The following is a 12,147-nucleotide window of genomic DNA, read 5'->3' as shown; positions in this document are numbered from 1 at the left end:
CAATAGTTTAAAACTTTCCTGCCAATTACCATAAATAGAATCCATAGCATGTTGTTTCCCATTGAAAACCCTCATGTATGGTACCTCTATCTTGAACTTTTCTTTGACCTTCTTCTGCAACTGCTTTGTACCCACTTGATGGTCTTCTGTCACCCACCGTTTTACTTCTTCAGCCACCCATCTTGACTTGGCTCTAGTGATTGTTTCCTTCCTCAGGGTTGATTCCAGGCATGTGTGCCTAAAAGGGTTCACTTAATTTGACCTGAACATTTGTTCTATTTCACATTTTAGACGCGTGCATCCTCCATGGACAATCTTCAGTCGGACAGTGCACTCTGTAACGTACTATGTCGCTCTTGTCAACTTCAAATGTACGCTCTGCCTTGATGCAGTATGTCACAAGTGCATTTCTACACTCACTCATGGATGCAAAGATGGAACCTTCTTCCATCCGAGGGTTTGCAGGGTCCCATTCAATAGGGGGAAGGTCTTCGTCCTCACCCTCCTCATCATCAATCATAAAAGCGTCATTGTCAGCCTCATCTCGGTTTTCAGCCCGACATGGCCGTCGTAAATTCTGCACAACATCAGAATATAGCCTCTCTTCATCATCTAGGTATTCAGGCTCCACTTCTCTTGGGACCCTACTGCCGATGCCCATGTTTGACGAGCCACCACGTCGCCGTGCACTAACTGAAGCTCCCCTAACTGAACTGTTCTGGCTAGAGCTGCCATTACGACGACATGAATATGTCCGAGAAGGTCCAACTGCCGGCACAAACACATCATTTTGCAGCCTCACATGAAATTGCTCTTTCTTCTTATGCTTAGCAAACATGGTAGCGAGCTCTCCATCATTACTAACTTTCACCCAATCACTTCCCCCATCATAGTATTTGAATTCCACTTCATCATGCAAACCCCAAGGATATGGGCCACAAATTACCTCCCCAAATTGTCTAAAATTCAAATTACAATCCATTGGCAACCGATAATCAAACCCTCCTTGGAATTTCTTTTGATCCTTTGCATCCACTATGAATCAATCCCTTCTAATGTTCACCAAGAAAGCAAACCACAATTCCATCCTAACCAACCAAAAACAGAGAGGCAATGAGCACACCAAAAGGAAAATCAAACGCAATGAGCACTCCATGTCAAATCGACGGTTGCGCCGCACAAGAAAGCTCAATTGGAACAAGGCTTACCCCGCGGGAACCCAGTCGTGGACACGGCGGGTCTCCGGCCCGACGCCTTCCTCTCCAAGGTCGTCACCACCGCTAGTCATTTCGTCGAGCAGGTGGAGGGCGCAGTGGCGGAATGAGCGACTGCGTCGCAAGATGGTGGGGGCAGAGCAGGTGCAGCTGGAGGCGGTGGCGGTGGAGCAGGTGTCCACGCGGTACGGCCGCGCGTCGGCGCAGGTGGTGCCGGCAGGGGCGCGGGTGGTGGCGGGAGCAGCGGAACGGTGTGTGGCTGTGTGGTGGGAGCAGGGGTAGTTCGGTATTCACCCTATTTGTCATTGCACGGTCCTACCTGTAAGATCCGGCCCCACTTTCAGTAACGCCACAAGACGGAAATGTTTGAAGCCTGGCCGTTTGGCCTCTACAGAGCAGCTGCGCCCGAAGCGGTGGCAAAACTGAGCACCATTCTGCTCTAGTGGCAAAACTGAGTGTTGCGCGGGCTGTAGTGGCAAACCAATAATTAACCCTTTCTATATACCTGGTTTTGCTCATGCTCACTGGTTTTTCTCTGGTTTTTCATCACAAAGGGGGGAAAATGAAGAATATGCTGGCTTGCTGATTGAGGAAACAGTATCATCACATGTGCCAATTTGTCACGCCCAGTTGCCGGTGTGATTGCCGACGTCAGGTCCTCGGTCTCGTCTGACTTGGAAGAGAAGAAGAATAGACCAAGAGATAGCGAGTAGAGTTTTGCCTTCTATTCTGATGTTCAGACTTGATCATCATTCAGTTAGAGCATCTCCAAGAGATGATGTAGATATTGTTTGCGATATTGTAGTGTCGATGAAGAAACATTCTTGCACACAACGGATGTTGGAGCGGTCGGCAACACGGTTCAAGACACACCATCGCAAGAGTATGTACACCCCGACGAGGATGAAGTGGAGGAGAATGAAGATGTTGGCGCCGATGGGCTAGACGTGGAGAACGAGGGGTTCTTGGATGAACCTCCAAAGGAAAGATCCTCCAACTGTGATGTCTATGAAGACAAGTTGATTTGCACCGCTTGGAAAAGGATTGGGCTCGATGCGGCCGGCGGCACAAAGCAAAACCAGGGAATGCATATTGGAATCGGATGATCGGTTACTTCAACTGAAACTCAACGGGCAACCATCGATCAATGGACTCTATTCATCATCGGTGAAAGACCATTAACACCAAGTGCCAAAAGTGGTCGGCGTGTTTAATTACCCATGTCAACCGGTTGAACCCGAGTGGTACAAATGACGATGATTGGGTAGTTTCCATTCTTATTTGATCCACACGATCAACATACTTGCTCTATGATATGTGTACTAAGTTGTTTCCTCTATGTGGCTATGTAGAGAAACGTTGCTCTAAAATTATTCAAAGGAAAAGGAAAGGGAAGGAAGAGAGGCAAGATAGGGAAAGCGGGGAAGGCATTCACCCTACACCATTGTTGGTAGGAGCTAGGAAATTACAATAAGTGGAAGAATAGTGACACCATTGTATGATGTGCCAAGAAAGAGTACCAAGAGTTTCGTTGGTGATGCAACAATTCTTGATGACGATGATGATGCATCAATTTAAGAAGGTGATCTTGTGAAGTGGTTGTGCAACTTGCCATATTAGAGTGGAGGAAAAGCTAGCCATAAGAAAATTATAAAGGGTTTTTGTCCTTCGTGGAATTGGTCCAAAGAAGAAGGTGGGCCTTGGTGGGGTTGGAAAATCCTTTGTGGGATCTCACACCTCAGCAACGTGCCACCTTAGTTCGTGTAAGGGATGCAGATGCGGATCCAGAGCGAAAATTATGGGTATCATTTATCGTGGAAATACAAACGTAATTCACAAAATTGATTGAAAATTATATAATTCTCGCACCTATTATTTTGACAATATAATCCTCACACATAGATGTGTCGTATATTTCTTTTTATATTTCTGTTTCCACATAGCGAAAATTATTGCTTGTTTATTTTGCCAAACCCATATATATCGAAAAGGGGATAGTGGGCAGCTTGGCACTTGCCAATTCGTCATTGACACGATTCTCATACTAGTAGTAACGGCACCAGCCTTTTTACTAGCAGAGCAGTAGCTAGGTAGGGGTAGCAACGTAGGATACGCTCGACTATAGCCATTGTTGGAAAAGGGCCTCCCGTCCCGTTGTTCCCAAAAACGACCCACCAAATCTGTTACTAGTAACACGCTTTACCCAATCAGTCCCCGCCTCGATTAATGGCGCGACGCGATGATGCCCTGCCATTTCGGCGTTCCTAGGCGAGGCGAAGCTTTCTTCTTTTCCTCCCTGGCACGCAAGGTGACTGCGTAGTCCATCAGTTCAGTCCACCCCATTCCCACCCCTGTGGTGTGACCCCCGGATTCCCCTCCGCTCCGCCACCCCGCGCCGCGCTCCCACCGACCGTCTCCTCCTCCTACCACTACTTCTTGCCTGCTACTACCTGAACCCACCCCTTCCTTCCCCGGCACCAGGAGGGAGCAGGTGCTCGTCCGAGGAGATCGATCAAGCGAGGGTTACCGCCGGTCTGCTCCTCCTCCTCTTCGTCTGCTCTGCTCTCTTCTCCTTGATCTTGATCGTGCTGTTTATTTTCTTGATTGAGTTGGCGGCTTTGATGCGACTGCGAGGAGGGAGGAGGGATCCCTCCGAGATCATTTTGGGGTTTCTTTCGCCGTCTCTCCGCAATCTTCCATTTTTGTTTCGTCCTAGTGGGATGCTGATGCGGAAGTTTTAATTCTCTCTCTCTCTCCTGGGGTGTTCTTGGCTGCCTTCTTTCTCTGTTTCTTTTTGTCCGTTCTTGACTTCTTGGCCTTGGAGGGTGACTGGTGTCCCGGGTCCATTGGTCCGCCCATGGCGTCACTCACGCACTGATTGGAGCGCTGGGGATTTTGTCCATTATATTTACAAGTGGGGCCGATGAACATGGGTTCTTTTAAGCCAGAAAAACAAGAAAACGAACCAAGTGGGGGAAATCAGGTTCCTTCCGGCCCGAGAAATTTCCAAGATTAATTACGGCCTTTCTTTTACGAAGTATCTTTTTTTTTCTTCGAGAATCCTTTCTTTTATCTTCTTTCTTGCAAATCATTATTCTTGAGAGGAAATCGATTACCGCGGATGTCTTTGCTTTATGCCTGTTGCGGATCTTTCTCCGTGTTCTTTAGGGATTCTTGCTGTCGGTTCCAAATCCGATGTTGTTCCATGTCTTTCAGGTGCTTTCGTTTTCTGGGGTGGAATAAACTAAAGGATGGTCCTCAAGAAGCTGCTTCAGCTGTTTGGAGTTGCCAAGAAGAAGAAGGATTCCAAGAAGAAAGGTGATGTACCTTTGCTCTAGTTCACAGGATCTGTTTGTCAGCGCTAGTGCTCCACTTCATCAAATAGGCTTGTGCTCACACTACGACATAATAGTAAAATGGTTTTGTTCAATTGGCAACTGGCGTTCTCTCTCTTATATTCCATCAATTCAGCTCAGTATGAATATGTTTTCTTTTACCGATATGCATGTATTTTCGTTGTGTAGTGGGGTTAGTGGTAGTGAGTTGAAATAGTTGGATAATTTGGCTGTTGTGTGCGACCCGTAGGGTTTTGTCAGGATGTTTACATCTTTACACTTATCCGCCTTGCCTGTCTGAGAACTACCTTTTTGTTTTTATAAGTGACTCTGTTGGAACTACTGACCGCATGGATTAACTTTTAGGTACCCAACAAGTACTAACTTAAGATATGCAGAGATATAAAGCTTAAACATTATCTTGTATGACTCGGAATAAAAGGTGCACAAAATATGCACAATTCATATCTTGCCAGATGATTAGGCCCTTTGAGGCACACAAGTGCACAACATATACTCCTGGGAGTATCACATTGTGGTGTGGAACTTACATACTTACAGGCAACATAACGATGATATCTTGATGTAATCAGAGTGCTACTAGGTTTCGGTTGGATATAGACTGGGGTTATCAGTCCATGTCCCTGTTGTGACCAGCAATGTTCAAAGTTTGTTATACTAAACGAGAGTGGATATATAGTTTATTGGAATCTTTTGTGTCCTCCTGTACAAGGCTCAAGCAGTGTTCCTTCCCTTTCGTTTTGAATAGGATATTGATTATTCATTTGTTATTTGGAATGTTCTTCTGATAAATGTACCTTTCTATGCAGGCAAGTCCATTGACCCTCTTTGGCAAGGTAGCGTTTGTTCCCAGTGTTAAATTTTTAAAAGTTATATGTGCTTCCTTATTAGTTATTTTAAGTTGAAGCAGTATCAGATATTATCTGAAAATGTCTATAACACTGACTAAAAAAAATACTCACTGTCTTTCCTACTACCTGCAAAAAAGCATGTGCGATGCAGGCACTTAGGTAGTTGTCTTTCCATTGTCTGAAAAACCTTTCAGCCACTTAGGTAGATGTCTTTCCATTGTCTGAAAAACCTTTCAGCCACTTAGGTTCATGGGGTCTGGACTCTGGAGCACAGACTTAAGGAACCAGTTTGTTTAGTGTTCTGTGTAAATAGAGCTCAGTTCCAGGCATATTTTGTATTCACTTCTTGAGGAAATTGTGGAAATTTTCTAGTTTAATGTTATATGCATTACTAGTTTTATTTCACCCTGTAGGATTACTTTAAAGCAGTCTCCAACATGCAAAAAATTTGACATGACAATTGGCTGGCGTTCATTAGGAGTGAGAGGAGAGATAGGAACATGCCGGCTACTGGTCTTACTGGTTGAACTGGTAGATTTTATACCAGCCACAAATATGTACCTCACACTAATTTTAAAGTGCTGCCTTGATTTTGTGCTCGCACCAAAGAAGCAACATACTTTGAGGAGAAAGCTGTAAAAATTAAATTGGAAATATCAAACTAGAATATATAAGTAACCTGGCTGATTATCAGCTATTGGTCGTGCTCTTGTTAATTCCTCGAATGTGTTTGTTTTATTCTTCATATTCCTTGTGTGGGTCTAATAGCGCGGATATGTAACTTCCATACACATTTTAAGCAATGATCCTCTACTACATGTGTGATCTAGGCTACACAAGTTGGGATATCATCATGTATCACTGTCATAAACTCTAGTCTACATACTTATCTGGTGTTAACATTGATTGCTAGTAAACAGTCTGCTGAATTTCAGGTGTTGTTCCACAGTCCACTCTAAATGTCCTTGCAAGTAAAAGTATTTTGGATCCCTGCTCAAGTGGGGCTGGTACCGTGCTATCACTGCAAAAACATGAGCCTGAATGTTCAAGTATTATCTCAACAATGATAAACACAATACATGGTTCTGAAAATGATGATTACAAGTTATTTAGCCAATTTGATGTTGTTCAAGATTTCTCAGACCACCACTATGCAAAGACTTCTCCAGGGAAGGTATGTATGTCCTTCATTGTACTCTATTTCTGTTCGATTCAACTGTAGATTAATTTGCCACCTCCAAATATGTGAACAGGCCACCAAAGATTGGACGAAAGCAATCCAAAATGAATGGAAGCTTCTACAGAGAGATCTACCAGGTCGCTACATATTATATATGACAAAACAGTATATTATTTTCATCAGACTATATGTACATTGACAATGAATATAATTTAAATGACCATTAGTACTGTCTCCAAACTGTTTTCTATGCTGTGTATCTTACTAGTCCGCCCTCACAAATAAAGCATATGTGACCTATCAACTTCAAGATAGTATCAAACAGACAAACATCCTGTGCATCTTTGATTAGGATAAGTTTATTGATTCTTCCAAATTGATTTCGTGGCTGGGATTTTTTACATGGCTGTGGAATCCAAACTAATGCATTATTCTAATATTCTTGCTCTATGTGTTAGATTATGCCACTTTTGTATTAATTAATTCCGTACAGTCATCGTTCTCTGCATTGGTTGGATCTATTTCATTTTATCACATAGGATAGATCATGTATCCAGAAAGTAATAATTCTATATTTGGAAAATAATGAGAAAACTGGAAAATAATTTGCGATACGATATCATGTTTTTGGAAATGTGAAAAATATGCCAGATTGTTGAATTAATATCTGCTACCTCAGTCTTTCTTTTAGAGGATTTACCCCTGGATCAGTTGATTTATTTATTATTAATCTTGGATCTCAGTTCGGTTTCGGTCATGCAGGATCTATATATGTCAGAGTTTATGAGGATAGGACTGATCTTCTTAGAGCTGCTATTGCTGGGCCTTCTGGAACTCCATATCATGATGGTCTATTCTTCTTTGATGTTCGTTTTCCTCCTGATTACCCGCGATGTCCACCAGTATGTTTCCACTTCACACCCACCTCCCCTTATGTATCATCGTTATCACCATGAATGCAGTCTCTTAACGAAAACCTAACCTATATGCACAGAAAGTGTATTACCATTCTGGTGGGCTTCGTCTAAATCCGAACCTGTATGAGAGTGGAAAAGTTTGCCTTAGCCTGCTCAACACTTGGTGGGGTACTGGATGTGAGAAGTGGGGCAAGTCGAAATCCACCATGCTGCAAGTGTTGATCTCCATCCAGGGCCTTGTGTTGAATGATAAACCATATTTTAATGAGCCAGGCAATAAAAGCACGGCTAATACGCCTCCTGGTGAAAAGCATTCTGTGGCATACAATCAAACTGCATTTGTACTATCCTGCAAGACAATGTTGTATTCACTTCGGAAGCCTCCAAAGGTAAGTATAGAACTCTCATTTCTTGCGAACGTAAAAATGATACCTTGGTTTCTCTTCATGCCTTAAGGCTCTCAATTTTCATGGTTAAATATTTTTGATTCTCGTTCTGAAAATAAATTGCATAGATTCAAAAGCATCTGAATTCAATATTGTGTTAAAATAAGCTTCTACAATACTTAACTAAATCAAGTCATCTGCGTTTTCATTTTACAGGGATGATGGAAGGATATTTGTTTCAATTCTGGTCAATTTTACAAACAAATTTAATATTAGTGTGATGTGCTAGCACAATTATGTTTCTGTTGTTTTGATTATACCGGTCATCTCCTTAGCGGCTTAGCCCCTCTAGCGTACAGTGCTCACATAGAGGAGAGTTCTTCTGAGTCGTGACATGATGAAATTACCAATTTCAAGTCTTCCACGTTGTCACAAGAGTTTGAAGATATGAGAGCTTTCATTTTATTTTTATGTACTGTTGAACAAATAGAACAAGTGAAAAGAGTTTCTGAAATATAACCACCAGTGTTCAAAGACAACTAGAGCCCCCCCGACCCTGAGTGAAACTGTTGTGGTAGCACATAGCAAAAATGCATCCTTGAGATTTGCACACCTTTTGCAATGTTCTTCATGCCTCTGAATTCATTCTTACAAGCCTTTCTTCTGCTGCAGCATTTTGAGAACCTTGTCGTGCGCCATTTCCACGAGCGGGAGCGTGCCATCCTGGACGCATGTGGTGCATACTCGTCTGGTATGGTCGTCGGATCGTTGGCCACTGATGGCGCAAAGTACGCATGTGACAAGTGGTTTGTGAGTTTCAAGAAGTCTCTGGATGCACACACTGAACTTCTCGCAAAGGAGCTGGCCGCGAACAGAACTCGAGCGCTGGAATTGGACAGAGACGCGCCAGCTGCAGATGAGATTGTGTCTACCAGCTAGGCTTCTTCTGCAAGAGCCATGACCGTTGCAAAATTCACCCGCTTGAGTCGGAAGCAAAATTGTCTGGATCAGTGATTAACTGATTACGACTCACATGTCTAGATCAGTGATTAACTGATTACGACTCACACACGTTATGGATACGCCGTAGGGGTGGTGTTATAACTGTAGAAGAATTGGGTGTAGTTCGGTGGTGTTATAACTGTAAAAGAATCTGTTGTAGTTTAGCACTTGTCATGCGTTAGCCATTTGTGGTGATCATGAAATTTGGCCCCATTCCCTGTCTACCCACTTTGTGGTCTTATGCATATGACTTAACATGCTCGGTTGCATGCCAGTTTGGTATAATCTGTTTAGAGATGCAAGCGGTACCCTGCCAAAATCCCAATTACAGTTCTTTAAAAAAAACAAGATTACAGTTCATTTTATGATTTCTAGTTCAAAGTTTGACCCCAAATTTGAACTAGAAATGGGGCTTTGGCAGGATCCCACTTGACACCTTAAATATGTTGCGGTAGCTTCAGTGGATGTATGGAGTAATAGAACTTGTGGAAATCTGATGACCAGCACAAATGGATGTTTATCTTTTCTAACTCCAAACAGTGATTGATGTTTGAACCTGTTAACCAAAGAAAATGGTGAAACTAGAAGCTAAAAGCTATTTATAGGTTCAGTCATGGGAACAATCTCAGCCCATTTCTTTTGTTCCAAGTAAAAAAGAATGAAAGTTCAGTGTGCATCTGACAGTTGGGTCCATTTCGGGGGAAAACAATCTGACAGTTGGGTTACTTAGCAGAGGTACACAAGTTTTTCGCTCATTAATCATTAGCAGCCGTTCTGTACAGGACATTTCAGGTATAGCAACGGAGATTAAAACAGCAATAGAGGATTCAGGAGTCATGACCAGTGAGATCAACAGGGATATCTGTACCTATGGTGTTCATTCCTACTGTACTCAAAAACTGATTCAGTTCTAGAAATACTCAAAATGGCCGGGGGAAACGCTCCTTGTGGCCGACTTGGCTGCTGCGGCTGCACTTGACGATAAGCTGCTCGGAGTAGCGGCCAAACCACGCTCCGCACCCTTCTTCTCCTTGGCTCCGTACTGTCTGAAGTCCACAGGGTCAGGGACCGAAGGTGGATGAGCGCTCCTGACAAGTGCCCAGTTCACCCCCTCGAAGAATGGATGCTGCTTGATCTCAGTGGCACCCCTCTTGGATGCGATCCTCTTATGAGGATCCTTCATCAGGAGTCCCCGGATGAGGTCCCGCGCAACGGTGCTCACCGGCGGGTTCTCGGGGAACCGCAGTGGCTGCTCCACCACGTTGGAGAGCGTGGCGCGGTTCCCGTTCCCTTTGAAAGGTGTCATGCCGTGCAGAAGCTCGTACAGGAAGATGCCGAAGGTCCACCAGTCCACCGCGCTGCCATGTCCCTCCCCTCGGATAATCTCCGGCGCGAGGTACTCGTGGGTGCCCACGAATGACATCGACCTGGCGTCCGTCGGCTCGGCGTTGAACTCCAAGGTATGGAGCCCGTGGAGGCTGAAGTCTGATTTGGTCTTGCGGTTCCTCTTGCTCATGCTGAGCATCCTGGGGAAGAATGCTGATGGCTGGATGCATCCAGCGTTTGCGTTGCTGATGCCTTCGGTGTCAGCCAGGCCCTTCACCACACCGTTGGGACCTGCGTGGACCGACGAGGATTTGACCAGCATTGGGCTTACAGAGCACCGCAGCGACAGGTCGAAGTCGGACAGCATGATGTGGCCACCGTCTCGGACAAGGACATTTTCAGGCTTCAGGTCTCGGTACACAATGCCAAGCATGTGGAGGTACTCGAGTGCAAGCAACACCTCAGAGGCATAAAATCTAGGCAAAAACAGTCACCAGAAAGAGAATTATCATGAGTGGTCGTTTAAGGTCAGTACACGGACAAAGGATGGAGTACTGACAAAGTAAGTACAGTAATCTGAAGTGAACAAACCTGGCTGCTTGCTCGGTGAAGTGCTTGTTAAGTTGCTTCTGCCGAAGTGAATGGAGATTACCACCGCAGCAATACTCCATGACAAGGCAGTAGAATTTTTCGGTCTCAAAATGAGTGTACAGTGTGGGCAGAAAGGGGTGATCAAGAAGGCCAAGTATCTCCCTCTCCGTTTGTGCCCTGATCAGCTTGTTCCTGCTGATGAGTGACTCCTTGTCCATCACTTTCATCGCGAAGAACGTGTCTGTCCCCCTGAGCTCCACAAGGTAAACACTGCCAATGTCTCCGTATCCAAGGCGCTTCAGTAGTCTGAAGTGGACTAGGCTGAGAGGGGAGTCCCTGGAGGTGGCCAATTGGACGGCATCCCACCTGAAGTCCCCTCCAGTGTGATGCTTGACTTGGCCGGAAATGGAGCTGTCCATGCTGTTACTTCTAGGACTCCCGAAGTTGCTATTGATGCTTCTGGATGTTGCTTTTGTTGGTGTGGCAGTATTGCCACTTGTTTCGGATGTTGATGCCAGCACAGTACCCAGTGTGGGATGACTTGTACCGTGTCTTGGGTTTGTTCTGTCAGATGGATCTTCTTTCTTCTTCTGACGTGACTTCTTATCAGATGGGATCTGCGAGTGTGCAGCCGTTTTGGCTGAGATACCTGATTGATTTCGATCTAAGGTACCATTGAATGCCATATTTCCACGAGTGTTGAAATCCATTGGAATCTGCGAGTATGCGGCAGGTTTGGATGCTGATTGATTCCGCTCTAAGGTACCGTTGAACACGCTATTTCCATGAGTGTTAAAATCCATTTTGTCATTCACGGCGGCCAGCTTGTTGTATGACCTGGAGTTCATCTGAAACTTCACAAGATACAGTAAGAATGGACAATGGTGGCACCATTAATTCTACGAGTAGAAGAAACAGGTAAAATAGTATTTGAATATAATTCCCAACGAACCAACTTGAACAATGATCATGATCACTAACTAAAGGCCATCTACTTCCCGAGGAGGCAATTTATCAAAAAACTGAAGAACATTCTTGCTGTTATAACTGTTGTTATAATTCTTTATACGCCTTCTTATATGATACATCTTTTGGAGGAAATAATACATTGTTTTAGATGGACTGTGTCTAAAATAACAACAGTAACACTTTATCTAACAATGAATTTCTTGCAGGAGTGAAAATAAAATCTTGGCCATTAATTCCAAAAGCTTATACTCACACTTTTACTTTAATAAACTGTGTGTGCATCACCTTGCTCGGACTATCATAGATGTCATTTTAACAAAATTCATCATATATTTATGACATACATGAAAAGAAT

General features: G+C 44.1%; 2 protein-coding genes across 3 annotated transcripts; one reads left to right on the top strand and one right to left on the bottom strand.

Moving 5' to 3' along the window:
* The first annotated feature begins 3,617 nt into the window (after positions 1-3,617).
* LOC127342058 (probable ubiquitin-conjugating enzyme E2 25) lies at positions 3,618-9,130 on the top strand. 2 transcript variants are annotated; one of them, XM_051367989.2, is made up of 8 exons: positions 3,618-3,746; positions 4,431-4,532; positions 5,380-5,406; positions 6,357-6,595; positions 6,675-6,738; positions 7,364-7,503; positions 7,596-7,907; positions 8,577-9,130. In XM_051367989.2, exons 2-8 carry the CDS (start codon positions 4,466-4,468, stop codon positions 8,841-8,843), a joined length of 1,116 nt encoding a protein of 371 aa, XP_051223949.1. In that variant the 5' UTR covers positions 3,618-3,746; positions 4,431-4,465; the 3' UTR covers positions 8,844-9,130. The 2 variants fall into 2 exon arrangements, with proteins under 2 accessions (XP_051223949.1, XP_051223950.1); XM_051367990.2 differs by lacking the exon at positions 8,577-9,130 and adding an exon at positions 8,121-8,570.
* A 502-nt stretch (positions 9,131-9,632) lies between these two features.
* On the bottom strand, positions 9,633-11,682 carry LOC127342057 (serine/threonine-protein kinase RHS3). Its single transcript, XM_051367988.2, has 2 exons — positions 10,824-11,682; positions 9,633-10,708 (listed from the first exon to the last, which is right to left on the bottom strand). Exons 1-2 carry the CDS (start codon positions 11,669-11,671, stop codon positions 9,817-9,819), a joined length of 1,740 nt encoding a protein of 579 aa, XP_051223948.1. The 5' UTR covers positions 11,672-11,682; the 3' UTR covers positions 9,633-9,816.
* Positions 11,683-12,147: the final 465 nt, after the last annotated feature.

The sequence above is a fragment of the Lolium perenne genome, chromosome 3 (genome assembly GCF_019359855.2).
Source record: "Lolium perenne isolate Kyuss_39 chromosome 3, Kyuss_2.0, whole genome shotgun sequence".
Classification (NCBI taxonomy): domain Eukaryota; kingdom Viridiplantae; phylum Streptophyta; class Magnoliopsida; order Poales; family Poaceae; genus Lolium; species Lolium perenne.
Note: the sequence above shows the minus strand (reverse complement) of the source record. Positions and strands in the feature narration are given on the sequence as shown.

What these genes read in the sequence shown, in the direction of transcription:
- LOC127342058 (XM_051367989.2), top strand. Translation starts at nt 4,466, where the DNA reads ATGGTCCTCAAGAAGCTGCTTCAGCTGTTTGGAGTTGCCAAGAAGAAG. An exon ending in CAAAGACTTCTCCAGGGAAG is followed by an intron (nt 6,596 to 6,674) that starts GTATGTATGTCC and finishes ATATGTGAACAG; the next exon opens with GCCACCAAAGATTGGACGAA. An exon ending in CACTTCGGAAGCCTCCAAAG is followed by an intron (nt 7,908 to 8,576) that starts GTAAGTATAGAA and finishes CTTCTGCTGCAG; the next exon opens with CATTTTGAGAACCTTGTCGT.
- LOC127342057 (XM_051367988.2), bottom strand. Translation starts at nt 11,671, where the DNA reads ATGAACTCCAGGTCATACAACAAGCTGGCCGCCGTGAATGACAAAATG. An exon ending in TTCACCGAGCAAGCAGCCAG is followed by an intron (nt 10,709 to 10,823) that starts GTTTGTTCACTT and finishes GTTTTTGCCTAG; the next exon opens with ATTTTATGCCTCTGAGGTGT.